Below are 26,795 nucleotides of genomic sequence, written 5' to 3'. Positions count from 1 at the left end.
CCTCTTGTTTTCCTCATAGAGCTCCAAAAGTCACTAATGGGTTCATGTTGAGTTTAAAACTCTTCTCTTTTGAATTAAACTCTCTAGTCTTTGGCTTTTGTATAGATACATGTGCCTATATATGTATGTACGTGTCTATACATGTGCTTACATATTGTCTATATGGTACCAATAACGAATGAGTACCCCCAAAAGTCAGAAGTCACAAATGGAAATTTAAAACAAATAAATTTTTTTTTTTTTTTTTTTTTTTTTTTTTAAATAGAGTCTTGCTCTATCACCCAGGCTGGAGTGCTTTAGCATGATCTCCGCTCACTGCAACCTCTGCCTCCAGATTCAAGCAATTCTCATACCTCAGCCTCCTGAGTAGCTGGGATCACAGGCGTGCACCATCACACATGGCTAATTTTTGTATTTTAGTGGAGACAGTTTCGCCACGTTGGTCAGGCTGGTCTCGAACTCCTGGCTTCAAGCCATCTGCCCGCTTTGGCCTCCCACAGTGCTGGGATTACAGGCGTGAGCCATCATGCCTGGCCTCAAACTAATTTTTAAAAGTGTTTCTTTTTTTTCCCCTGAGTTAAAAGACTTGTATCTGCAGTGGACTGTTAACCTTATGAGGAATTGAACTCAGACTGCAGCAGTGAACCATTTTATTGCCAGCCACTAGAACACAGATCACAGTGCCTTTTTGCAGGCCCTTCAAGGGATCCCAAACAAGCAGTTTGAGTGTACAAAGAATTTTAACTTGTGTTTTGAATCTGATTTCTGTCTTTTCAAAATCTTGCCAAGGGAGTTTCAAGGCTGTGTTCTTTCTGTATCTTTTTATAGGTACCAGAAAGATAGCTGTTTAAGACGAGCTATCTAAATTTTTTTTTTTTCAGGCCTATTACAGTGGCTTATGCCTGTAATCCTAGCACTTTGGGAGGTCGAGGCTGGTGGATTGCCTGAGCTCAGGGGTTCGAGACCAGCCTGGGCAACATGATGAAACCCTGTCTCTACTAAAATACAAAATATTAGCCGGGTGTGGTGGTGTGCGCCTGCAATCTCAGCTACCCGGCAGGTTGAGGCAGGAGAATTGCTTGAACTGGGAGGCGGAGGTTGCAGTGAGCCGAGATCACACCACCGTACTCCAGCCTGGGTGACAGAGTGAGACTCCATCTCCAATCAGTCAATCAATCAATCAATCAATGTTTTATGTAAATAAATAAATAAATAGATAAAGGTTTTTTTTTTTTTGAGATGGAGTTTTGCTCTTGTTGCCCAGGCTGGAGTGCAGTGGCTCAGTCTCGGCTCACCACAACCTCCACCTGCCAGGTTCAAGCGATTCTCCTGTCTCAGCCTCCTGAGTAGCTGGGATTACAGGCATGCGCCACCATGCCCGGCTAATTTTGTATTTTTAGTAGACATGGGGTTTTCCATGTTGATTAGGCTATTCTCGAACTCCCAACCTCAGGTGATCCACCAGCCTTGGCCTCCCAAAGTGCTGGGATTACAGGTGTGAGCCACCATGCCTGGCCTAAAATGTTTTTTAAATAAAGCCAATTAGCGACTTAAGCCAATAAGCTTTTTTCATGGAAAGTCTCAGAGGTAACTTTCTAGGTTCAGAATACCAGATGATATAACCCTCACATTCCCCCAAAATATTCACTTTCAAAAATAGGCTAAGATAGCGAAAGACTCTTGTTGTCATAGACAGTTAAGGATGGTGTTCATGTGTGTGGTTCCTGTAGTATCCCACCAATATGTGGGGGGCTGTCAATCATAGACCCATTAATTCGTGACACCAGGTAGGCCCTCCTTGGATTGGACTTGCCCAGGACTAACCAGGCAATAAGAGTTGAGACTTCTTCCTTCTCAGTGAAGTAATTTCATTTATTTTTTAAATTAAATTTAAAAAATTGAGGGGGCAGACAGGGTCTCGCAGTCATACCCACGCTACAGTGCAGTGGTATGGTCGCAGCTCACTACAGCCTCAACCTGCTGCACTTAAGCCATCTTCGCGCCTCAGCCTGTCAAGCAGATGGGACTACAGGCACGTGCCAACAAACATGCCCAGCTAATGTTTAAAAATCATTTGTGGAGAGGAGGTCTCACTTTGTTGCCTAGACTGGTCTCGAACCCCTGAGCTGAAGTGATCCTCCCAAAGTGCTAGGATTACAGGTGTGAGCCACTGCGCCCAGCTTCAGTGAAGGAATTTTTTAAAAAGGAAAAGAAAGGCTGGGCGTGGTGGCTCAAGCCTGTAATCCTGGCACTTTGGGAGGCCGAGACGGGCAGATCACGAGGTCAGGAGATCGAGACCATCCTGGCTAACACGGTGAAACCCCGTCTCTACTAAAAAATACCAAAAAAAAAAAAAAAAAACTAGCCGGGGGAGGTGGCGGGCGCCTGTAGTCCCAGCTACTCAGGAGGCTGAGGCAGGAGAATGGCGTAAACCCGGGAGACGGAGCTTGCACTGAGCTGAGATCCGGCTACTGCACTCCAGCCTGGGCGACAGAGCAAGACTCCGTCTCAAAAGAAAAAAAGGAAAAGAAAAAGATAAAAAAGTTGAGACAATAAAATCAGGCGTGAGCACCCGGCCCTCTTTCTTTTTGAAAAGGCCTTGAAAGATGGCTCTCTCCTTCACCTTTTGTTGTGTCCTGTAACTTTTACTAATTATCTAAAGTAAAGGAGAAAAATTGTTTTTGAAAACAGGCAAATAAAATATCTTTTGAACATGGCTTTTATTCTGCATGCCTGTTAAATCTGTATCTTTATATATGTCATATAGAAGTGATATTTCACTACCAAACTACATGAAAGAGCTCTAATCAAGTAATTTAAAAAATGTAAGTGCTTATCAGATTGGTAAAAGCTAGTTCAGATGCCTTTTAATTTACATAACCTTGGTAAAACTCTCCAGTAATTTAAAAATCTTAAAGTCATGTTTAAACCCTCAAGTTTTTTTTCCCCACTGGAAATTTGGGTTACTAGAAGTTAAGGCCGGGCGCTGTGGCTCAAGCCTGTAATCCCAGCACTTTGGGAGGCCAAGACGGGCGGATCACGAGGTCAGGAGATCGAGACCATCCTGGCGAACATGGTGAAACCCCATCTCTACTAAAAAATAAAAAAACCTAGCCGGGCGAGGTGGCGGGCGCCTGTAGTCCCAGCTACTCGGGAGGCTGAGGCGGGAGAATGGCCTAAACCCGGGAGGCAGAGCTTGCAGTGAGCTGAGATTGTGCCACAGCACTCCAGCCTGGGCGACAGAGCCAGACTCCATCTCAAAAAAAAAAAAGAAGTTAAGACAGTAGAAACATAAAATACGCTTTTATTAAAATTTTATCAGCCGGGCGCAGTGGCTCAAGCCTGTAATCCCAGCACTTTGGGAGGCTGAGGTGGGCAGATCACCTGAGGTCAGGAGTTTGGGACCAGCCTGGTCAACATGGCAAAACCCCATCTGTACAAAAATACAAAATTAGCCGGGTGTGGTGGTGTGCACCTGTAATCCCAGCTACTTGGGAGACTGAGGCAGGAGAATCCCTTGAACCCGGAAGGCGGAGGTTGCAGTGAGCCGAGATTGCGCCAATGCACTCCACCCTGGAGGACAGAGCAAGACTCCGTCTCAAAAAAAAAAAGAAAAAATTTATAAACGCAAGATGTCAATTCTCAAAAAAATGTAAGTTTCTTTTCTGTTAAGAAACTAAGTGGCTTGGGCTGGGTGCAGTGGCTCACGCCTGTAATCCCAGCACTTTGGGAGGCTGGGGCGGGTGGATCACCTGAGGTCAGGAGTTGGAGACCAGCCTGACCAATGTGATGAAACCCCATCTCTACTAAAAATACAAAAAAAATTAGCTGGGTATGGTGGCGTGCGCCTGTAATCCCAGCTACTTGGGAGGCTGAGACAGGAGATCACTTGAACCCGGGAGGCAGAGGTTGCAGTGAGCCGGGATTGTGCCATTGCACTCCAGCCTGGGCAACAAGGGCGAAACTCCATCACAAAAAAACAAAAAAAGAAAGAAACTAAGTGGCTTATGCCTGTAATCCCAGCACTTTGGGAGGCTGAGGCAGGTGGATCACTAGGTCAGGAGTTCAAGACCAGCCTGGCCAATGTGGTGAAACCCCATCTCTACTAAAAAAATACAAAAATTAGCCGGGCATGGTGCTGTGTGCCTGTAATTCCAGCTACTCGGGAGGCTGAGACAGGAGAATTGCTTGAACCCGGGAGGTGGAGGTTGCAGTGAGCTGTGATCATGCCACTGCACCCCAGCCTGGGCGACAGAGCAAGACTCCGCCTCAAAAAAAATAAATAAATAAAATAAGCTAAGAGTTGCTTTATAATGAAGAAAAATATACAGATAAAACTAAATGGATTAAAAAAAAAAAAAAAAGCAAAACAAAACAAGCCAGGGCAACAGGTTACCAAGAAAATAGTCGATATAGGGGAAGGGCAAAACCAAGTAACTATTTAAAACCAAAAGGTGTAATGTAAAGGAATTGTTCCATTTTGTAGATTAGTATCATTCAGCTTTTTAAAAAAAAACTTTATTATAGTGAATTGTAAAAATAACCACTTTAAGGACAAAATTCTTAATTTTAAATGCTACAGAATTTAAGAGCTTGTTTGGATTAATGCAGGACCCACAGCTCATTACTGAACAATCACTGAGTATACATGATCCAAACACACAGGAGGTTTATTCCTGAAAAAGCAATCAGCTAGTGGGCCAGATAATGCCATTATAAGGTCTGTTTGCCCTGAGAAGGGAATTGCCCAACTCTCCCTTTGAAATACCAAGTGAAGTACCTGAGATGAAGCAGTTAGTATGTTTCATATACAAGCCATGTTGGACTAGCTTTATGATAACTGGGATATCCTCCCACCAACTATGTCTGTTACCCAGGTCATGGTAAATTTGTAGGTTAAGAGGGCCTGTTTCACATGGGTGCCCCTCCCACAGAATCATAGGTCTGTTTAAGAAGCCTTATCAAATATCCTATCCCTCATAGGTCTTATAGATGCAACCCCCTGCTGAGAATCCAAGCCCTTTGTACCAGAAAAGGTAAAATGGTTTGGGGATTTAAAAAAAAAAAAAAAGCTTCCTGGGACCAGAACATAAAAACATTCAGGTTAATAGAACTGTAAAATGTAAGATGTTTAAACAAGCTTTATGTAAGGTAGTTGTAACTCCTTTTACCTAAATGTCTTATGAAAATGGGTACTATAAGGTCGGGCATGGTGGCTCACACCTGTAATTCCAGCACTTTGGGAGGCCGAGGCGGGTGGATCACAAGGTCAGGAGCCTGGCCAAGATGGTGAAACCCTGTCTCTACTAAAAATACAAAAATTAGCCAGGCATGGTGGCAGGCGCCTGTAATCCCAGTTACTTGGGAGGCTGAAGCAGGAGAATCACTTAAACCTGGGTGGCAGAGGTTGCAGTGAGCTGAGATCACGCTACTGCACTCCAACCTGGGCAATAGAGTGAGATTCTGTCTCAAAAAAAAATGGGTACTATATCTAATTGGGGGATGTTTTCCCCTTTCTAGTACTATAAAACTGAAGACGTAAATCAGATCATGTAAATCCTCCATTGCATAGTCTTGTGTGTGGAGCATTTATCAAGGCTGATAGCAAAAACTAAGTACTTTTCAATGTTTTTTTTTTTTTGACTCTGTCTCAAAAAAAAAAAAAAAAAAAAAAAAAAAAGGAGGGTCCAGAAGAATCTTTTTCTTTTAAGTTATTTGGGTAAAGTATGTACTTATAAGCAAATTTACCTTGCCCAAGGTCTCCAAACTTAGAACTATAATTTTGTAACAGTATAGTTGTCTGCATAAGTTCAATAATAGTTAAAAAATAATTGTTTTAAGGGAAAAGCGTGATACTTAATACTAGATTTCAGCCCTGTTTTGTTTTGTTTTGTTGTTTTTTGGGATGGATTCTCAGACACTCTTTTTGCCCAGGCTGGAGTGCAATGGCACAGTCTCAGCTCACTGCAACCTCTGCCTCCCAGGTTCAAGCAATTCTCCTGCCTCTGCCTACCAAATAGCTGGGATTACAGGTGCCCTCTACCACGCCCAGCTGATTTTTGGATTTTTAGTAGAGACTGGTTTCATCATGTTGGCCAGGCTGGTCTCGAACTCCTGACCTCAGGTGATCCGCCCACTTCTGCCTCCCAAAGTGCTGGGATTACAGGCGTGAGCCACTATGTCTGGCCTCAGCCCTAACTTTTTAAGTGCAGATTAAGCCATTATTTATCTCTCCTTGTTTTACTTTGAAGGAAACCAAAATCATGGTATTCTGAAAACTAGAAACATGAATCTCCCTTATTTGGTATCCCACTGACCCTGGATCTGTTTCACTGCTAATGCTCTGCTGCTAAAACTATACAAGCTGCCTCCCTCTAGGCCCAAGGACTATCTTGGAAGAGGTAGCGCATAAGGTTATAAGGGATGGTTTTGAGGGATAAAATTAGGTCAAGATTGGCTGGTCGAGGTGACTCATGCCTGTAATCCCAGCACTTTGGGAGACCGAGGTGGGTGGATCACTTGCGGTCAGGAGTTTGAGACCAGCCTGGCTAACAGAATGAAACCCTGTCTCTACTAAAATTACAAAAATTAGCCGGATGTGGTGGCGCATGCCTGTAATCCCAGCTACTTGGGAGGCTGAGGCAGGAGAATCACTTGAACCCGGGAGGTGTAGGTTGCAGTGAACTGAGATTGTGCCACTGCACTCCAAGCTGGTCGACAGAGCGAGGCTCTGTCTCGAAGAAAAAAAAAAAAGGTCAAGATTAAACCCTCCAAATCAAGAAGGGGGTACTAAAAATGCCCACACAGCTGGTAAAACAAAATTGGTTGCCTTCTAAACTATTATGTGTCACTTTTGCATCCAACCCAACCATAAAAATTTTCTGCTTACTATAAATTAAGGAAAAATATTTACTAACATGATAAAATACCGTGGAACAAAGCCTCCTGGGTATAATACTCCGAATTATAAGTTGTGAAGATAAATATATCTACAGATATAGATATGTATATATACATATTTTTAATTATTTTTCAGAATGATGCTTATGTTTTGTATAGCTAATTGCTATAAGTCTGTAACAGAAACCAAGCTTACAGTAGCTCAACACATAAAAATTAAACGTCAGCCAGTCTGCCGGGTGTGGTGGCTCACTCCTGTAATCCAAGCACTTTGGTAGGCCGAGGTGGGTGGATTGCCTGAGCTCAGGAGTTCGAGACCAGCCTGGGCAACATGGTAAAACCCCATCTCTACAAAAAACCAAAAAATTAGCCAGGCATGGTGGTGTGCGCCTGTAGTCCCAGCTACTCGGGAGGCTGAGGTAGGAGAATTGCTTGAAGCCAGGAGGTGGAGGTTGCAGTGAGCTGAGATCATGCCACTGCACTTCAGCCTGGGCGACAGAGCCAGACTCTGTTTCCATAAAAAATAAAATAAAAAAAAGAAGTCAGTCTTGTAACTTTTTGAGTTTATTGTCGGCTTTTTTTTTAACTTAAAAATAATAATTTTAAGAAGTAACGAATGCCTGTCCACATCCATTCCTATATGGCCTAAGACAATTAATTGACTATAAGTCTTTTGACTCTCAAGGCCCTCAGCCATAGGGAGTCCTGCCAAGGAAAAAACACTGTAGAATTATATGACTTCTCCTGTGATAAAACCTTTTCTCCCAAATACCAGTATATGGTGCAATACAAAAGTTGTGGGAAAAATCGGTTTGTCTACTTTTAATAAGTCTATAACCATTTAAAAACCAAGGACCAGGCATTTCTCCCATTTAATTTATATTCTCCCTCAGGATGCTATACCTATGGAGATAAATTGGCCGGAAGCGAGAATAAATGTATTACATTCTAATTTAATGTTGGTATCACAATTTTCAAGTAAGATTTATCACAGGGTGCAAATAACCCTTAATAAGGAGTATAAACAAATTGTAAGTCTATTCAAAGAATATGATGAGGCATGCAGGATTTTTCCTGGCTGATTGGGTTGTTGACTGCCCTCAGATTCTACCTATAACCCTGAACACCCAAATCTTCACTGTCTTTATGATATTTGTTATTAGCATTAGATATTTCTTGTATGCCAGATACAGCAAAAGGGAAATGCACAGTTAAAGACCCGGATCGTAATAGCTCAGAAAGTAGATCTGATCTGGGATTTTTTTAGACTAAGCCTGACCCCATTTCATCCCTTAAACAATTGGTTATTACATCAGGTCATACCATGTCCTCCCTCCATTATCCAAATCGCTAATATTTAAAACTATGACCATCAAATCAAAAGAACTCTAGAAACAAGCCTTCCTAGTCCTGTGGGACCCTGCCAGATAGCCAAATCAAACAACTCTAGGAATGAGGCTTCCTAGCATGTTGCGACCTGCTGGTGTTTGTTGGCCTACACATATATTCTATGGAATGCTTTTTGGCCAAGAGGGGGGACTGAGGACTAAGCTGTGATTTTTTTTTTTTTTTTTTTTTTAATCTGGCCCAAATTCCTTTCTAAGGGGTCTGGTGAGTCATGCCCTACAAACCATAAATTCTCATCAGATGGGTTTTATTTAACCCTGGATATCTATTGTGACTTACTTTCCAATCTGACTCTGGCATAACAAGGAAGACTAAAAATGTTTTACCCCAAAATCTCTTTCCTTCCCATACCTTGAAATTGCCCTGCAAAGTCTCTTCTGGGAAAAATCCACATTCTATAGAGCATCCCTTCTCCCCTTTGTTTTCCTTCCTTCTTTCCTTGCCAGATCCAGGAGATAATCAACTAAGAGCTGGGCACCCTTTTAAGTCCAGTAAGAAACAATTTACAACCTGCTGTCTAAGAAGTCTGCTGAGAGCTTCCTCTGCACAATAAAACTTGGCCTCCACAGTCCTTTATTATAACCTGGACATTCGTTTCTATGAATCCCGTCTTTAGACGAACTCAACCAATTGTCTGCCAGAAAATGTTTAAATTTACTAGTAGCCTGGAAGCCCCCGCTTTGAGTTGTCCTGCCCTTCTGAACGAAACCAGTGTATTTCTTAAATGTATTTGATTGATGTCTCATGCCTTCCTAAAATATTAAACCAAGCTATACCCTGACCACCTTGGGCACATGTTTTCAGGACCTCCTGAGGGCTGTGTCATGGGGCATGGTCACTCATATTTGGCTCAGAATAAATCTCTTAAAATATTTTACAGAGTTTTTTTGTTTGTTTTTTTTGTTTTTGAGACGGTGTCTTGCTCTGTTGCCCAGGCTGGAGTGCAGTGGCACGATCTCACTGCAACCTCCCCTTCCCTGCAACCTCACTGCAGCCTCCACCTCCCGGGTTCAGCCATTCTTCTGCTTCAGCCTCCCGAGTAGCTGGGAGGACAGGCGCCTGCCACCACGCCCGGCTAATTTTTTGTATTTTTAGTAGAGACGGGGTTTCACTGTGAATTTGACTCTTTTTGGCAACAATAATATGGTGCCCAACGTGGGTCTCAGAGATGACTCGGAACCCCGAAGGAGTTGCCGGAAACCGGAGGTAAGGTACCAGCAGGAGCCCGTTGAAGCCCCACTGAGTTCGAGCTTCTCCTCGGGTGGAACTGTTAAGTTGTCCTGAGCCCTGGACCTCCCTTCAAGGGCTGATGGTCCTTGATTTATTCTGAGCTGGTTTTCTCCTAGGAACTTGTTTAAGGATCCTAATTGTAGTTTGGATATGCATTCTGAAGGGAATTCTCTGTTGCTTTTTCTCCTAAAATTTATCTTGATTCGGTTCATCTGTGTGTGGAACTGAACTGTTGTTTTCATAGAGACTGAGTTTTCCAGCTCTGAGGAGAAAGGGCATTTGCTCTTCCCAGCCGAAAGGTGCCCCTGGATGACTGGGGGCCTCGTGGGAGTGTCCAGGGGGTTGACCCCCAAGACATACAGTGGCCCTGCACTTGGGAAATCCCCCAAAAACAATTTTAAAAATGGCTCATCCAGGAAACGCGTGTAAGGGCTGATCACCCAGCGTTTTGAGCCCTCTTGGAGGTCACAGACCTCTGGAGAGAGACAGGTAAGAGGGCAGAAATGACTCAGTGGTGACACTGTGGAGCCCTGCTCACAAGCAGCATGCATCAATCCACCACACAAGAACCCGAGGCTACAGCTCAGCTCCTCTTTCTAAGGAAAAAAAAAAAAGGGCAGGGAACAAATCTAAGAATAAGGAGAAAATGAGGAGATGTCCCCTTTTCGGGCCCTCTGTAGGTTTCATGGCATCTCTACTTGCCAGAGTTGATATAAAATGGAACTAATATAGTCTTCGTGCACATTTGCATTAAAGAAAAAGAGTCCTGAGGTCGAACTGAAAACTAGAGTTCCAGGTTCTGTTTTTTTTTTCTGCCTGGTTTAAATCGGCTGTTACTTTTCAACCTAAAAACCACTGTTCTCTGTTTTTTTGCAAGTCGGTGAAGTTGTATTTGTCTCATGGTGAAAGTACTGAATTAATAGCTATGGGAAGTGTGTAAGTGTGTGTGTATTTAAAGGCCTTTATAATAGACATATAATTTTACGTTCAATTGGCAATTGAAACCCTTTTAATCTCCCTCTAGCACATTAGACTTTTCTTACCTTATGATGTAAATTTTGCTATCTGATTTTCACCTGAGTTGCCTTTAATATGCAAATTTAAGGCTGTTTAGCTGACAGCTGCCTCGTGTAAGATTTTTAAAAATGGAAAAAAAAGGTCGTTATGAGTCTATGCCGTGTGCTTCTATCGGCATACCTAATAAGTCTGTATATTTATGTGTGTGTATACAATATTTTCACTACTGAAAATATATAAAGAGCTCTAATTAATTGGCTTAAAAATACATAAAAGCGGGTAGGGCGCAGTGGCTCACACCTGTAATCCCAGCACTTTTGGGAAGCCGAGACAGGTTGGATCACAAGGTCAAGAGTTCGAGAACAGCCTGGCCAACATGGTGAAACCCCGTCTCTACTAAAAATACAAAAATTAGCCGGGCATGTTGGTGTGCACCTGTAGTCCCAGCTACTAAGACTGAGGCAGGAGAATCGTTTGAACCCGGGAGATGGAGGTTGTGGTAAACCATATATATATATATATATATATATATGCATGCAGCGGGTATGGTGCCTCACATAATCTCAATACTTTGGGAGGCCGAGGCGGGTGGATCACCTGTCAGGAGTTCCAGACCAGCCTGGCCAACATGGTGAAACCCCGTCTCTACTAAAAGTACAAAAATTAGTCGGGCAGGGTGGTGGGCGCCTATAATCCCAGGTACTTGGGAGGCTGAGGCAGGAGAATCGCTTGAACCCGGGAGGTGGAGGTTGCAGTGAGCCGAGATCACGCCATTGCACTCCAGGCTGGGCAACAAGAGTGAAACTGCGTCTCAAAAACAACAACAACAACAACAACAAAGCCCAGACATGGTGGCTCATGCCTGTAATCCCAGCACTTTGGGAGGCCGAGGCAGGCAGATCATCTGAGGTCAGGGGTTCGAGATCAGCCTGGCCAACATGGTGAAACCCCATCTCTACTAAAAATATAAAAATTAGCTAGGCATTGGTGGTGGGTGCCTGTAATCCCAACTACTCTGGAGGCTGACGCAGGAGAATCGCTTGAACCCATAAGGCGGAGGTAGCAGTGAGCCGAGATCGCACCATTGCACTCCAGCCTGGGCAACAAGAGTGAAACTGCGTCTCAGGCTGGGCACAGTTACAGCTCAGACCTGTAATCCCAGCACTTTGGGAGACCGAGGCGTGCAGATCACTAGGTCAGGAGATCGAGACCATCCTGGCTAACACGGTGAAACCCCGTCTCTACTAAAAAAAAATAAAACATTAGCTGTGTGTGGTGGCAGGCGCCTGTAGTTCCAGCTACTCAGGAGGCTGAGGCAGGAGAATTGAACCCGGGAGGCGGAGCTTGCAGTGAGCCAAAGATTGAGCCACTGCACTCCAGCCTGGGTGACAGAGCGAGACTCCATCTCAAAAAAACACAAACAAAACAAAAAAAACCAGAGTGAAACTGCGTCTCAAAACAAACAGAAACCAAGAATCTTGTAGAGTGAATTTTTACCCTCAAATAAAATAACTGGGTTGCTAGAGAAAGAGAGATTTAGGGTAAAACAGCCTAACCACTGTGAATGGTCTTTGTAAATCATAATAAGGTTAGTAAGAAGGAATTTTTAAAGGGGTTGTATAATTCAGTTGGCTATGATTAAAGGAAAACCTATCTTTCTAGAGATTAGTCTTTAATATTTATAAAAATGCACTCACATAAAACAAATTAGCTAAAACAAGATTTTATTACAAATATTGTTATTTTTAGTTCAAGAACTTTTTAAATGTTTAAATTCTGCACTGTGTTTCCTTTAACATTCTTCAGATTGATACCTTAAAAGTGCTACTCTTTCTCTTTTTTTTTTTTTTTTTTGAGAGGGAGTCTGGCTCTGTCGCCCAGGCTGGAGTGCAGTGGCCGGATCTCAGCTCACTGCAAGCTCCGCCTCCCGGGTTTACGCCATTCTCCTGCCTCAGCCTCCCGAGTAGCTGGGACTACAGGCGCCCGCCACCTCGCCCGGCTAGTTTTTTTTTTGTATTTTTTAGTAGAGATGGGGTTTCACCGTGTTAGCCAGGATGGTCTTGATCTCCTGACCTCGTGATCCGCCCGTCTCGGCCTCCCAAAGTGCTGGGATTATAGGCTTGAGCCACCGCGCCCGGCCTCTTTTTTTTTTTTTTTTTGAGACGAAGTTTCGCTCGCTCTCTCAGGCTGGAGTGCAGTGGTGCAATTCCCACTCACTGCAACCTCCGCTCACTGCAACATCTGCCTTCCAGGTTCAAGCGATTCTCCTGCCTCAGCCTCCCGAGTAGCTGGGATTACAGGCACGTGCCACCACACCCAGCTGACTTTTTGTGTGTTTTTAGTAGAGATGGATTTCACCCTGTAGGCCAGGCTGGTCTCGAATTCCTGACCTCAGGTGATCCGCCCACCTCGGCCTCCCAAAGTGCTGGGATTACAGGCGTGAGCCACTGCACCCAGCTGATAGGAATTTCTCTAAGAAAAAAAAAAAAAATGGGTAGTATATATGAATTGGAAATCACAGTGGCAAAATGTTGGTTACTGTTGGAGCTGGGTAATAGGGGTTCATTCAATTATCCTCTCTTCTGTATGCTTCAAATTATCCACAATAAAAAGTTTTAAAACAATTAAATAGATCAACCAAGGACTCTGCATTATAGAGTCATCCTAGAACCCAAGGCTCATTTTGTCTTCAACCTGTGGCCTTGGGTCATCCCAGCATCATCTAGCCAGCAAATGAAAAAAAAGCTGGAATGCAAGGGCACACCCTTTGTTAACTGCCTGAACCCAGAAGTGGTAAATCACTTTCATTCACATTCCATTCTCAAGTACTAGTCAAACAGTTCTACCTGGATGCAAAGAAGCAGGGAGAAAGTCTAGTTGTAGTATGGGGAAGAAAAGAAATGAAGTTTGCAGTAGCAATAACCAGTCCCTCCATAGACCATTTTCTGTCCTTAGAGAATTTATTTTGGTCCTACCTTTGGTCTCCTGGTTAACTACAACTCTCTTTTAAAATTCATCTTTCAGCCGGGAGCAGTGGCTCACGCCTATAATCTCAGCACTTTGGGAGGCCAAGGCAGGTGGATCACTTGAGGCTAGGAGTTTGAGACTAGCCTGGCCAACATGGTGAAATCCTATCTCTACCAAAAATACAAAAGTTCACCAGGCATGGTAGCAGGTGCCTGTAATCCCAGCTACTCAGGAGGCTGAGGCAGGAGAATCGCTTGAATCCAGGAGGCAAAGGTTGCAGTGAGCCGAGGTTGTGCCATTGCACTCCAGCCTGGGCAACAGGGCAAGACTCCTCCTGTTATGCCCAGACCGTTTATTCCCCGAAGAAGACCACCAGAGTCCAGAGTCAAAGCTAAGCAGCAAGGATCTTTATTACAGGTTCGAACCTGGAACTCTCCCTCGCTCGTGAAACGAGACGGGCAGGAGAGCTCCCCCACTCAGCTCCGAACAATGTTATATAGTCTAAGAAAAGTGGGCATAGAGTTATTATACAAATCAGATATATGATTGGCTAGTGTTTGAACAAGGCGATTTGGCTAACTATGATTGGTTCCTGCCATTTCTGATATTTTGGTTCAAACTTTGAGGCGGGAGAGCAGGTTTATGGCAGCAAGAGTTTATCTTACTTAAACACGTCTTGTGACCTTGCCTCAGAACTTACAAAATCTCTGGTATATGCAAAACAAAATCTCTGGTACGTGCAGAAAACCAGGTACTCACAGAACTTACGAAATCTCTGGTATGTGCAAAGATTAGAGAGCAGAACAAGGGTGTAGCGGGTGGGGGGCGGGTACACATCTATCTTTGTGTCCTTTCATTTCCCCCTTCTCATAAGTAACTGGATGTCCAATCTTGGATTTCCAGAGTCTTATAATATAGCCTCACTTTCTGGGTGCAGGAGAGGCTGGTGATGGCTACGGAGAACCATTAGTTGGATGGTATCAAACCTTTCTCTGACAAATTGTAAAATTTTATTTACCACACAGGGGCCTATAGTGAATAGAAGTAGTAAAGACATTAGGGGGCCTAAAAGGGGTGCCAGAAGGGCAAACATTGAAGAGCTCCACCAATTGTTAGCGGCTGTAGTGAATTGTTGCTTTTTCATTTCTAAGCTTAGTTCGTGTAGGCGTTGGACTCTTTCCTCAACTAACCCTGACTCATTTATATAGAAACAGCATTCTTCTTTGAGGAACATACAGGTACCTCCTTTCTCAGCCGTGAGTAAGTCTAAGGCTCTGCGGTTTTGAAGGGTGACCTGTGCTAGGGAGGTGAGCTGCCGCTGAAGGGAGGCTAGGGAATAGGCGGAGTCTTCCATAGCAACAGAGAATTGTTGTAACAGCTTGTCGTTTTCTATCATGGAGTGTTGTAGGGCCCCTCCTGCTAACCCCGCTGCGACGACAGAGGTGGTTAAGGATATTCCGGCAATTAGTGGTAGAAAAACTGCTCGTCTATGTCGCGCAGTTTTAGTTGGGGCGGTCCCTGCCCAGCCTATGAACTCTGCCGGGGTTAGCAGTGTCAGTCGGGGAACTAGGGTAACAGGGATACACAACTGTCCGTCAGAGATGCTTTTGGACAGAGTTTTTAACAGAGTCATATTACACCAGAAGAACACACCAGGGGGAGCATATATGGGACTATTAGGGTATGTAGCCGATTGGTTACAGAGGCTGTTGCTAAATGCCGAATAACAATAGGGGTATTTCTCTTGGTATGGGTCACGGTACAGGGCCACATCGGGTATCGTGACTATCGATGAGTTAAAACCTGTATAGTTTGTGGGAGGGGAGGATAGAGGAACAGCCGTTAATGGTGGTCTTCCTAGGGTTGCACACATAAAGCAAGAGGACAGGTCGCCTAAACCAGTGAGGTTGGCGAATGCTAGCCCTTCCCGTAATAGAGTTAGCCAGGAGAAGGGCTGCAAGTCTTGTGATAGCTTGGTTTCTTGCCTGTGGATTTGTGTGTGGATTAAGGGTTGAATCTGGACTAGACTTCTCCACAGATATAAATGGCTACTGGGCCAGGTACTAGTTGATGAGTAATATACTCCCCCATGTTGTGGGGTTGTCCACCGAGAGTCCCATGGGTCTCTAATTATCCAAGTGTAAGTGACGGGAGACTCAGTTTTGTAAAAATACGACCCTTGTCGTTCTCTCCAGTATCGGACAGAGTGCGTCTTACAGTAGTTATATGGGCAACCTGCACTCTGGTGCCACCAATAATTTTTACAATTATATTCAGTTTGATCATATTCAAAACAGATCATGGGTATTGCTGGTTGGGCAATCTGGAACCTAGTGAAATTGAGGTAAACTATAGTATTACACCCTGAGGGGGGGCAGTCTGCGCTAGCTAGCAGTTTACCCGCTTGGGGGGTTTCCCCGGGGTGAGTTTTGTTCTCATAGAGCCAGAACCTCCAGACATAGGGATTAGACGGCGCAGCAGTGAGGAGAGTCAGATGCATAAGGCATAAAAGCATAGGTAAGCTAGACATGGTTACGGCTATGGGGATGACGGCGCAGGGTTAGCTTTAAGGGATTGTTCTTAGCTTTGTCTACAGTCCATGTAACCGGTGCTCCAGACGGCTCGAGAAGGTCGGATGTTGGGTCCACTGGTTTGACGTGTGTGTAGTGGATCCACGAAGCGATGCCTTCTACTTTGAGAGCGGTGGGAGTAGTCAGGAGTACTTGCAGTGGTCCTTTCCACCTGGGTTGAAGTGTTTCTTGCCGGTGGCGCTTGACTAGGACCCAGTCTCCTGGCTGGAACGGATGAGGCGTCGGCGGAGGTCCTGCCTCGTACAGTTCTCGTAGTCTGGGCCAAATTTCCTGGTGAATTTTCTGTAAGGCTTGTAAGGAGAACAGGAGCTCAGAGACATTTTCAGTTTCAGGTTTGAGTAAGTCATCTTTTAGACTGGGGACCAGGGGTGGGGGTCTGCCATACATGATTTCATATGGTGTGAGGCCTAGTCTGTAAGGGGTATTTCGGGCCCGGAACAGAGTGTAGGGGAGAAGTACTACCCAATTAGCGCCAGTCTCCATGGTCAATTTAGTTAAGGTCTCCTTCAGAGTCCGATTCATCCTTTCTACCTGTCCTGAGCTTTGGGGCCTATAAGCACAATGTAATTTCCAATTTGCCCCCAGAATGGAAGCCAAATCCTGACTTACCTTAGCAACGAAGGCTGGTCCATTGTCTGACCCTATTTGGACGGGAAAGCCATACCTGGGGAGGATTTCTTCCAAAATTTTCTTTGCTACAACCTGAGCAGTTTCTCTCTTAGTTGGGAACGCTTCTGTCCATCCTGAAAAAGTATCTACAAAGACAAGTAAGTACTGATACCTGTATTTTCCAGGCTTTATCTCAGTAAAGTCTATTTCCCAATAGATACCAGGCCTAGTTCCTCTACACCTAATTCCTGCGGTGGTCTGGGTTTGGGGGCAAGCGTTGTTTAGTTGGCAGGCTTTGCAATTTGTTGTGACATCGCTGGCCAGTTCAGCTATGCGCCTGATTCTAAACTTGGCGTGCCTGATTAAGTCCATCATTCGCCGGGCACCCAGGTGGGTTGTCCGGTGGATGTGTTCCAACACCTGCCGTCCTAATTTTTCTGGTAGGATGGTTTGGTCATTTATATCAGTCCACCACCCATTTTTAACCTGTTTTAGGGGAAGCGTGTTCATCCATTCGCGATCCTGTTCGGTATAGTCGGGAAAACATGGCAAATTTCGCGGGCTAGGATCGGGGAGCTGGAGCGCGAGGAGCTGACTGGGAGCTTTTGCTATGCTCCTTGCGGTTTGGTCGGCTAAGAAGTTGCCTCGAGCAATTGGCGTAGTTGGTTTCTGATGCCCAGGGCAATGTACGATAGCCAATTTCTTTGGTTTCCACAAAGCAGTTAATAGAGCTAGGATCTCTTGCTTGTTTTTTATTTCTTTGCCTTCGGCTGTTAATAGTCCCCTTTCTCTGTAGATGGCCCCATGTATGTGCGCAGTAGCGAAAGCATAGCGGCTATCCGTGTATACTGTTAGTTTTTTCTCTGCCCCTAGGGTGAGGGCCTGTGTAAGGGCTATCATTTCGGCTCTTTGGGCCGATGTCCCTGGAGGCAAGGGTTCCGCCCAGATTACCTCAGTCTCTGACGTTACAGCCGCTCCTGCATACCGCTGGCCTTGGTGGACATAGCTGCTGCCATCAGTGAACCAGGTGAGTTCTGTGTCGGGGAGCGGACGATCTTGCAGGTCCTCCCGCACCCCATGCACCTGAGCCAGTATCTCAGTGCACTCATGGGATGGGGTGTCCAAGTCTGGATTTGGCAGCAGTGAAGCAGGGTTTAAAGAGGTTGGGGGCAGAAAAGTTATTCTGAGGGGGTTTAACAGCAGTCCTTGATAGTGGGTGAGCCGGGCGTTACTCATCCATCGGTCCGGCGGCTGCCGGAGGACGCCTTCAATGGCATGCGGGGTTATAATGCGCAACTCTTGCCCCATGATAAGTTTATCAGCGTCTCGGACCATTAGGGCGGTCGCCGCGATTATCCGGAGGCAGGGTGGCCAGCCAGCAGCCACTGAATCTAATTTTTTTGACAAATAGGCAACTGGCCTCTGCCAGGGGCCTAGGTACTGTGTTAACACGGCTTTTGCAACACCCTTACTTTCATCCACGTATAAGTGGAAGGGCTTGGAGACATCAGGGAGCTCCAGCGCGGGGGCTGATAACAAGGCAGTTTTGATTTGCTGAAAGGCCAGCTCAGCCTCTTCCGTCCAATTGAAGGGCTGCCGTTCCTTTGTTGCCTGGTATAGGGGCTTGGCTAACTCAGCAAATCCGGGTATCCATAACCTACAGAACCCTGCCGACCCCAGGAATTCTCTCACTTGCCGTGTTGACTGGGGTCTAGGGATGCGTAGGACTGTTTCCTTTCGGGCTTTGGTTAGCCAGCGTTGCCCCCCTTTTAATAGGTACCCCAGATAAGTTACCTCCGACTTGCAGATCTGAGCCTTTGTTGCTGAGGCTCGGTAGCCTAGCTCCCCCAGAGTCTTCAGGAGGTCCTCAGTCCCTTGAACACAAGTTTCCGGGGACCTGGCCGCTATTAAGAGATCATCAACATATTGCAAAAGAGTTATTTCAGGGTGTTGCCGCCGGTACTCACCCAGATCTTCATGAAGGGCTTCATCGAACAGGGTTGGCGAGTTCTTGAACCCTTGTGGCAGTCTGGTCCATGTTAGCTGACCGTTGATGCCCCTCTCAGGATCCGTCCATTGAAATGCAAAGAGTTCTTGACTTTTGGGAGCCAGAGGAAGGCTAAAGAAAGCGTCTTTTAGATCAAGAACGGTATACCACTGTTTTTTGGGATGTAAGGCACTCAGAAGGGTGTATGGATTGGGCACAGTGGGATGTATGTCCATGACCCTTTTATTAACTTCTCTTAAATCCTGTACTGGCCTGTAGTCCGTACTGTTGGGTTTACGAACAGGTAACAGTGGAGTATTCCAGGATGAGTGGCAAGCCCGTAGGACTCCCTGGTCTAGGAGTCGGCGGATATGGGGCGTAATTCCTTCTCTTGCCTCCAGGGGCATAGGATATTGCCGAACCCGAACCGGGTCCGTCCCTGGCTTAACTTCCACAAATATGGCAGGTCGATGTTTAGCTAGCCCCAAGCCCCAGTTTCTGCCCACGCTTCAGGGAAACGCTGGAGCCAAGAGTCAATTCCCTGATCGGGGGGCTTTTGCTCTTGATGGAGTCGGTACTCATCTTCTAAGGTGACAGTCAGGATAGATATTGGCCTGTTTTGGGAATCAGTTATCTTGGGCCCTTCTGGCTCAAAGTGGATTTGGGCCCCCATCTTTGTCAGCAAGTCCCTCCCTAGTAGAGGGCAGGGGCTCTCTGGGATGACTAGGAAGGAATGGGAGACTTTTCCCATTCCTAAGTCTACAGTCCTCTGGGTTGTCCAGGGGTATTTTTTGATGCCTGTGGCCCCGTGCACCCAGGATGTTTTCTTAGACATTTTTCCAATTGGTTTGGTTAGGACTGAGCGTTCCGCCCCAGTATCGACCAAGAAGCGAAATGGGGACCCCTCCACTTGCAAAGTTACCCTGGGTTCGGGGAGGGGGTCCGAACCCCGTCCTCCCTAGTCAGAGTCCTGGGTAACGAGTACGGAGGTAGGGTTAGCTGGTCTCCGTTTCTTTGGGCAGTCTTTAATCCAGTGGCCACGTTCCTTGCAATAAGCACACTGATCTTTTTCTAATCCTTGCCTAGGGCCTTGCTTTTTCTGCTTTCTGTTTTGGCCATTTCCTGCCTGGGGGAAAGCTGCTACTAAGACTTTGGTCATTTCTTTGGTTGCCTTGAACTGTTTTTCTTCTGGAGTATCCCTATTATTATAAACTCGCTGGGCCATCTGAAGGAGGTCCTGAATCTGCTTTCCCTCTAAACCTTCTAATTTCTGGAGTTTTCTTTTAATATCTGGTGTTGCCTGGTTTACAAAGGACATTACTACCGCTGCCTGATTTTCCGGTGCTTCCGGGTCCATAGGGGTAAACTGTCTGAAGGCTTCCATTAATCTCTCTAAATACACAGCGGGGCTTTCTGTCTTACCTTGTAACACAGAATATACTTTAGCCAAATTGGTGGGCTTGCGAGCTGCAGCCCGGAGACCCGCCATTAGAGTCTGGCGATAAATGAGCTGTCGTCCCCTACCTTCTGCCGTGTTGTAGTCCCATCTGGGCCGGGTCAAAGGGAAAGCCGCATTAATGAGGTCAGGATTTGCAGTTGGCTGGCCGTCATCTCCTGGAACCAGTTTTCTGGCCTCAACTTGGATTCTTTCCCGCTCCTCCATTGTGAACAGGATTCGGAGGAGCTGTTGACAGTCATCCCAGGTCGGCTGGTGAGTAAACATGACACTGTCTAACAACGAGGTTAGATCTTTGGGATTATCTGAGAACCGAGCATTTTGGGACTTCCAATTGTATAAATCACTGGTGGAAAAAGGCCAATACATGAGACGGGAGAGCCCGGTATCATCGAGCGATCCTATTTCTCTGAGAGGCAGGGCTACAGTGGAGTCAGGGAGTCGGGAAGCTTGGTCCCGCTGTACGCGGCCTCGTGTTCGGCCGGCCGGCCGGCCCCCCCAGGTTACTTTCGCTCTCGGCTGCTTCCGCTTCTCGGTTTCCCTCTACGGAAGCACCACCCTGGGGGACTGGGTCCTGCGGGATAAGGTGCGGATATGGTGGGGGAAGTGTGGGTTCTAATGTTAGGGGGTCCTGGCTGTCCGGCAGCACAGGGGCCGAGGGAGCAGAGGGAGTCTTTTGTCTTGTAGGTCGCGTTACTAGGACTTTGCAGGGCTCAGGGATGAATGGAGTTATCCAGGGTGGTTGGTTTTCCACAAGATCCTGCCACACTAGAATATAAGGAATTTGATCAGGATGTCCTGACTGCCCTGACAGGAAAATCTTAGTTTTTCCCTTAGTAATAATAGAGAGACAGACAGTTCCTTCGGAGGGCCACCCTACGCCGAAAGAGGGCCACTCCGAACGGCAGAAAGTAACTAGCTTTCCCTTCTTTAGTTCTACGCTTAAGTTACGCCGCCGAGCCTTCACATCCTTAAAATTGGTAACAAGGAGTGAGAGCGGCGTGCTCTGGTTGTTGCCCATCTTTGGACTGCTCCTACAAAGAGAAGGGGGGACGAAAATGAGTGTGAAGCAGAGGGGAGTATCCGACAGGTCCGGTCCTGGAAGGGGAAGAAAAGGTTTTATGTTTCGTTTTGGGCTTACACTTAACACTTAACAATAACGGACAGACAGTAATAACGATGAGCATTCGCGAGCACGTGTCGGACTTCCGACCTGAGTCAGACGGGGCAACCAAGGATGGAGGCCCCCAGATGGGCACTGGGGAACGTCTCCCACCAATCCTGAGTGGCTGTCTTCTAGCGCGTCCGCCAAGACCGTGCCACTTACAGAACAGACCAATACAGATTACAGATTACGGATTTCACGAAATTTCAGGGAGACAGACAGAGACAAAGACAGAGACAGTGACAAAGCCGGCTTACCTACAGATTAAGATCCGTTGACTTGGGGGTCTGGTGGACTTGGGGGAAATCCCGGACGAGCCCCCATTTGTTATGCCCAGACCGTTTATTCCCCGAAGAAGACCACCAGAGTCCAGAGTCAAAGCTAAGCAGCAAGGATCTTTATTACAGGTTCGAACCTGGAACTCTCCCTCGCTCGTGAAACGAGACGGGCAGGAGAGCTCCCCCACTCAGCTCCGAACAATGTTATATAGTCTAAGAAAAGTGGGCATAGAGTTATTATACAAATCAGATATATGATTGGCTAGTGTTTGAACAAGGCGATTTGGCTAACTATGATTGGTTCCTGCCATTTCTGATATTTTGGTTCAAACTTTGAGGCGGGAGAGCAGGTTTATGGCAGCAAGAGTTTATCTTACTTAAACACGTCTTGTGACCTTGCCTCAGAACTTACAAAATCTCTGGTATATGCAAAACAAAATCTCTGGTACGTGCAGAAAACCAGGTACTCACAGAACTTACGAAATCTCTGGTATGTGCAAAGATTAGAGAGCAGAACAAGGGTGTAGTGGGTGGGGGGCGGGTACACATCTATCTTTGTGTCCTTTCACTCCGTCTCAAAAAAAAAAAAAAAAAATTTAAATTAAATTAAAATAAAATTCACCTTTCCACAACTTTCATTCCCAATTCTAACCCACCTAGTTTCATTCATGAAAATCTTTCCTGGCAGGGCAGGGTGGCTCATGCCTGTAATCCCAGCACTTTGGGAGGCCGAGGGGGGTGGATGACAAGGTCAAGAGATCAGGACCATCCTGGCCAACGTGGTAAAACCCCGTCTCTACTAAAAATACAAAAATTAGCTGGACGTGGTGGCGCACACCTGTAGTCCCAGCTACTTGGGAGGCTGAAGCAGGAGAATCACTTAAACCTGGGAGGTGGAGGCCGCAGTAAGCTGAGATCGTGCCACTGCACTCCAGCCTGGGCAACAGAGCAAGACTCCGTCTCAAAAAACAAAAATCTTTCCTAATTTCTGTCTCGGGTATAATATTTACTAAAGTCTGTCATACTCCCTCACCCCTATTTTCCTTTTTTTTGAGACGGAGTTTCACTCTTTGTTGCCCAGGCTGGAGTGTAGTGGCACGATATCAGCTCACTGCAACCTCCGCCTCCTGGGTTCAAGGGATTCTCCTGCCTCAGCCTCTGAAGTAGCTGGGATTACAGGCACATGCCACTGTGCCCAGCTACTTTTTTTGTATTTTTAGTCGAGACGGGGTTTTGCCATGTTGACTAATCTCGGGTGATCCACCCACCTTGGCCTCCTAAAGTGCTGAGATTACAGGCTTGAGCCACCGTGCCCGGCCAGGAGAGCTTTATTTCTCATAAACGTTTGCAGCTTGCAGGCTATCCTGTCAGGCAGAGAAGCAGAGCCTCCGCTCAGAAGCCAAAAACAGACACTTGGAGTGCGGGGTAAAAGGAAACAGGAATTTATGCTAAGCAGGGTGGTCAAATACACATATTTAATAATATATTGGCAGAGTCATGAATATTTATGAAAGGAGAAACATGTGCATGTTCAGTTGAGCTTCATATCTGTCCATAAGACCCATGTTCAAAAATGGTAATGTTAGAGTGATCTGAGGTGGAGTTTCCAGCCCTCTCAAGTCAAAAGGTGAAGCAGAGGACACAGAAACTGCGTTCTCCTTAGCCTGGCCAGATCCACTACATGGTCACTGCTCTTTTACCAGGAAGCAATGCTGGTTAGTTGTTTTGTCCTGACTGCAAAAGGGATGGGCAGTGTCAGGCAGTTGGTTGATGTCAGGTGGAGCAAGTCTTTTCAAAGGGCCGGTTTCTGTTTAACTTTCTGTTTAAGAAAGCCTAATGGTGGTAAGTGAAGGAGGGGGTATAAAGAGGTGTCTGAGCTCGCACCCTGTCACGGCCAAGAATTCAGTTTTCAAGGTTTTTCTGGGGTCCCCTTAGCCAAGAGGCAGTCTGTTCAGTCACTTCAAGGCTTAGAATTTTATTACTTCTCAGTGTCTTTGTCATGTTTATTATGTCTCGCTTGCTCACTTGGTGGTTACATTCTAGAACAGGGGTATCCAATCTTTTGGCTTCCCTGGGCCACATTGGAAGAATTTTCTTGGGCCACACATAAAATACAATAACACCTAATGATAGCTGATGAGCTAAAAAAAAAAAAATATATATATATATATATAAAATATCTCATAATGTTTTAAGGAAGTCTATGAATTTGTGTTAGACCCCATTCGAAGCCATACTGGGCTGCATGTGAGCCACAGGTTGGACCATAAGGTTGTTCTAGAAGGTGAGAAAACTGTAAGACAAGAGTATTGAAAAGGGCTTTTGAGAGCTCTGAAAGCCCCTTTCAACTCTCAAATTATAGCAAAAGTACATGGATTATCACGATGAATATTGGGTGGGGAGGAATGATTAAGTAAAATTAAACACATGGGCACTGGGTTTGGTGGCACACACCTGTAATCGCAGCACTTTAGGAGACCGAAGCAGGCGGATCATCTGAGCTCAGGAGTTCCATACCAGCCTGGGCAACATGAGGAAACCCGGTCTCTACAAAAAATAGCCAGGTGCAGTAGTGTGCACCTGTAGTCCCAGCTACTTGGGAGGCCGAGTGAGGAGAAACGTGAGCCCAGGTGGCGGAGATTTCAGTGAGCCGAGATTGCACCATTGCACTCCAGCCTGGGCGACAGAGCAAGACTGTCTAAAAAATAAAAAATTAAACACATGGAATAGCTAGATATTGTATTAATGGGCTATTATCAAGAAAACTTACCTGGAAAAGTTTTATTCTACAGGGGTCACACTGAGTTGATCTTAATAATCTTATGATTTTATACCATATCATGCTTTATACAACTCTTTTTAATCTATTATTTAATTCCCCAGTAGCATTTTGAAATAGATACTGTTCAGTTGAGGAAGCCAAAGCTAAGGGATTAAGTGCTTTGTTGAAAAGCACCAGCAGGCCGGGCGTGGTGGCTTACACCTGTAATCCCAGCACTTTGGGAGGCCAAGGCAGGTGGATCACCTGAGGTCAGGAGTTTGAGACCAGCCTGGCCAACATGGTGAAACCCAGTCTCTACTAAAAATACAAAAAATTAGCCGGGTGTGGTGGCAGGCACTTGTAATCCCGACTACTCGGGAGGCTGAGACAGGAGAAACACTTTAAACCGGGAGGCAGAGGTTGCAGTGAGCCGAGATTGCACCATTGTACCCCAGCCTGGGCAACAAGAGTGAAACTCCATCTCAAAAAGAAAAAAGAAAAGCACCAGCAAGTTTGTGGCAGGAGTAAAACCTGAATCCAGGTCTTCTGACTGATGTTTATCCCAGTACACCTTACCTAATTGCAGTTCGTTCGTTCTTGTTACCATTCCCAGTTTGGATCACTATTGGTTTTTATTACATATTTAGTTCCCTTTCCTACCTAAATTAGCTCTAGTCACTGCATTCCTGTTATAATACTTTGATTCTGTTCCAGAGAGAAGTGGAGATCCTGATGTTTCTCAGTGCCATTGTGATGATGAAGAACCGCAGATCCAGTAAGTTTGGCCCACTTCTCAGTCATAAGGTTAGATCTAATGCCCTTTGGAGGTCCTTTCCTTCGTGTTAAGAGAGTGGCAATCATTTGGTAAATCTGTCCTACATTTAATTCCAAGGCTGAATTTGAACTTGGACCTATTCCCTCCCCATCTCCTATATCAAAGTGCTCCATGAAGAGGGACAAAGAATGGGATATAGGAGTGCACAGCCCAGCCTGACCTGTGACATCTCTGTGTTTCAGTCACTGTGGAGCAACATATAGGCAACATTTTCATGTTTAGTAAAGTGGCCAACGCAATTCTTTTCTTCCGCTTGGATATTCGCATGGGCCTGCTTTACATCACACTCTGCATAGGTAAGGAGACCTTTCTTTGTTTTTGTTTTTTGTTTTTTGTTTTTTGTTTTTGTAAGACTGTGTTGATAGACTTGATTGTGGAAACCACAGTCCCAACAGTTGCAATCCCAAACATGTTTCTCCATACCCTTCTTCCATATCTCGTACCTAATTAATTATATATGTAGCTCAGATGATAACAGTTTATAGAGACTGTATTTGTAGAGGTAGGGAATGTGTTGGTCATCTACATACATCCACAAGTGTGTATGTATTCTTTGGGGGCTGAAATCCTTGGGTTGGTTTGGAAGTAAATTCCCTGTGTAAGGCTTTTTATGTTTCCTCTGACATCTTCTTTCTGTGTTTAGTGTTCCTGATGACGTGCAAACCCCCCCTATATATGGGCCCTGAGTATATCAAGTACTTCAATGATAAAACCATTGATGTGAGTGCTCTTTCCCTTTTCTGTTTCTTGGGTCCCTTGTGGATGATTTTGTAGTTGTGCTCTGCATTCACTAGGAGGAACAACAGTGCTTCAAAATGGATGTCAAGGGCACTGTGGTTCATTATGAGAGCCCGGGAAGAGGGAACGCCAGGATGAGGAATTAGATGCTAAGGTGTGAAACTTCCCAGGAGGCTATGTGGATCCAGCTCACTTTTCTTCCCTGTATTTGGCAGGAGGAACTAGAACGGGACAAGAGGGTCACTTGGATTGTGGAGTTCTTTGCCAATTGGTCTAATGACTGCCAATCATTTGCTCCTATCTATGCTGACCTCTCCCTCAAGTGAGTAGTGCAAAAGGAGAGATGGTGGAAATGAAGATGCTGTACCTTCCCTCTCACTGTTTTTTTTTTTTTCTTCTTTTGTCCTTGATTTTTATACATGGCAACCAAAGGCATCTCCCTCTCCCCTCTTAAATATCGATACTTCCACTTTCCTTGATCCATTGTTTTTTGTTTTTTTTTTTTTTCAGTATATTAAATAATATATTCTTTTCAGGTACAACTGTACAGGGTTAAATTTTGGGAAGGTGGATGTTGGACGCTATACTGATGTTAGTACACGGTATGTAAAGACCTGGGCAGAGGGTCTGAGCAGGGAATCACTTTGAGTGTTATACACAGGGGCATTTAGAGAACTTCCTGGGCCCTGCAGGTACAAAGTGAGCACATCACCCCTCACCAAGCAGCTCCCTACCCTGATCCTGTTCCAAGGTGGCAAGGAGGTAATGCGGCGGCCACAGATTGACAAGAAAGGACGGGCTGTCTCATGGACCTTCTCTGAGGTACCTGAAAGGAAGGGCAGGTGCATGAAGGG

General features: G+C 45.5%; 1 protein-coding gene and 1 long non-coding RNA gene across 3 annotated transcripts in view; one reads left to right on the top strand and one right to left on the bottom strand.

Annotated features, from left to right (window-relative positions):
* Positions 1-26,795, top strand: part of LOC105496073 (thioredoxin related transmembrane protein 2) — a 35,521-nt gene that overhangs the window by 7,012 nt on the left and 1,714 nt on the right. Inside the window, exons 2-7 of one of the 2 annotated variants that reach the window (XM_024797380.2) lie at positions 25,083-25,143; positions 25,386-25,499; positions 25,847-25,923; positions 26,157-26,263; positions 26,478-26,543; positions 26,634-26,763. In XM_024797380.2, the coding sequence (XP_024653148.1) occupies positions 25,083-25,143; positions 25,386-25,499; positions 25,847-25,923; positions 26,157-26,263; positions 26,478-26,543; positions 26,634-26,763 (555 nt within the window). Of the gene's footprint in view, positions 1-25,082; positions 25,144-25,385; positions 25,500-25,846; positions 25,924-26,156; positions 26,264-26,477; positions 26,544-26,633; positions 26,764-26,795 lie in introns of those variants that run through there. The other variant, XM_024797381.2, reaches the window with a different exon arrangement.
* Positions 16,309-18,194, bottom strand: LOC139357444 (uncharacterized). The gene is made up of 2 exons (XR_011610553.1): positions 17,673-18,194; positions 16,309-16,855 (listed from the first exon to the last, which is right to left on the bottom strand). It is a non-coding gene; the product is annotated as an uncharacterized lncRNA (long non-coding RNA).

Source organism: Macaca nemestrina, chromosome 12, assembly GCF_043159975.1.
Source record: "Macaca nemestrina isolate mMacNem1 chromosome 12, mMacNem.hap1, whole genome shotgun sequence".
In the NCBI taxonomy this organism is placed as follows: Eukaryota; Metazoa; Chordata; class Mammalia; order Primates; family Cercopithecidae; genus Macaca; species Macaca nemestrina.
The sequence above is the reverse complement of the archived record's forward strand: the minus strand, read 5'-3'. Positions and strand labels throughout refer to the sequence as shown.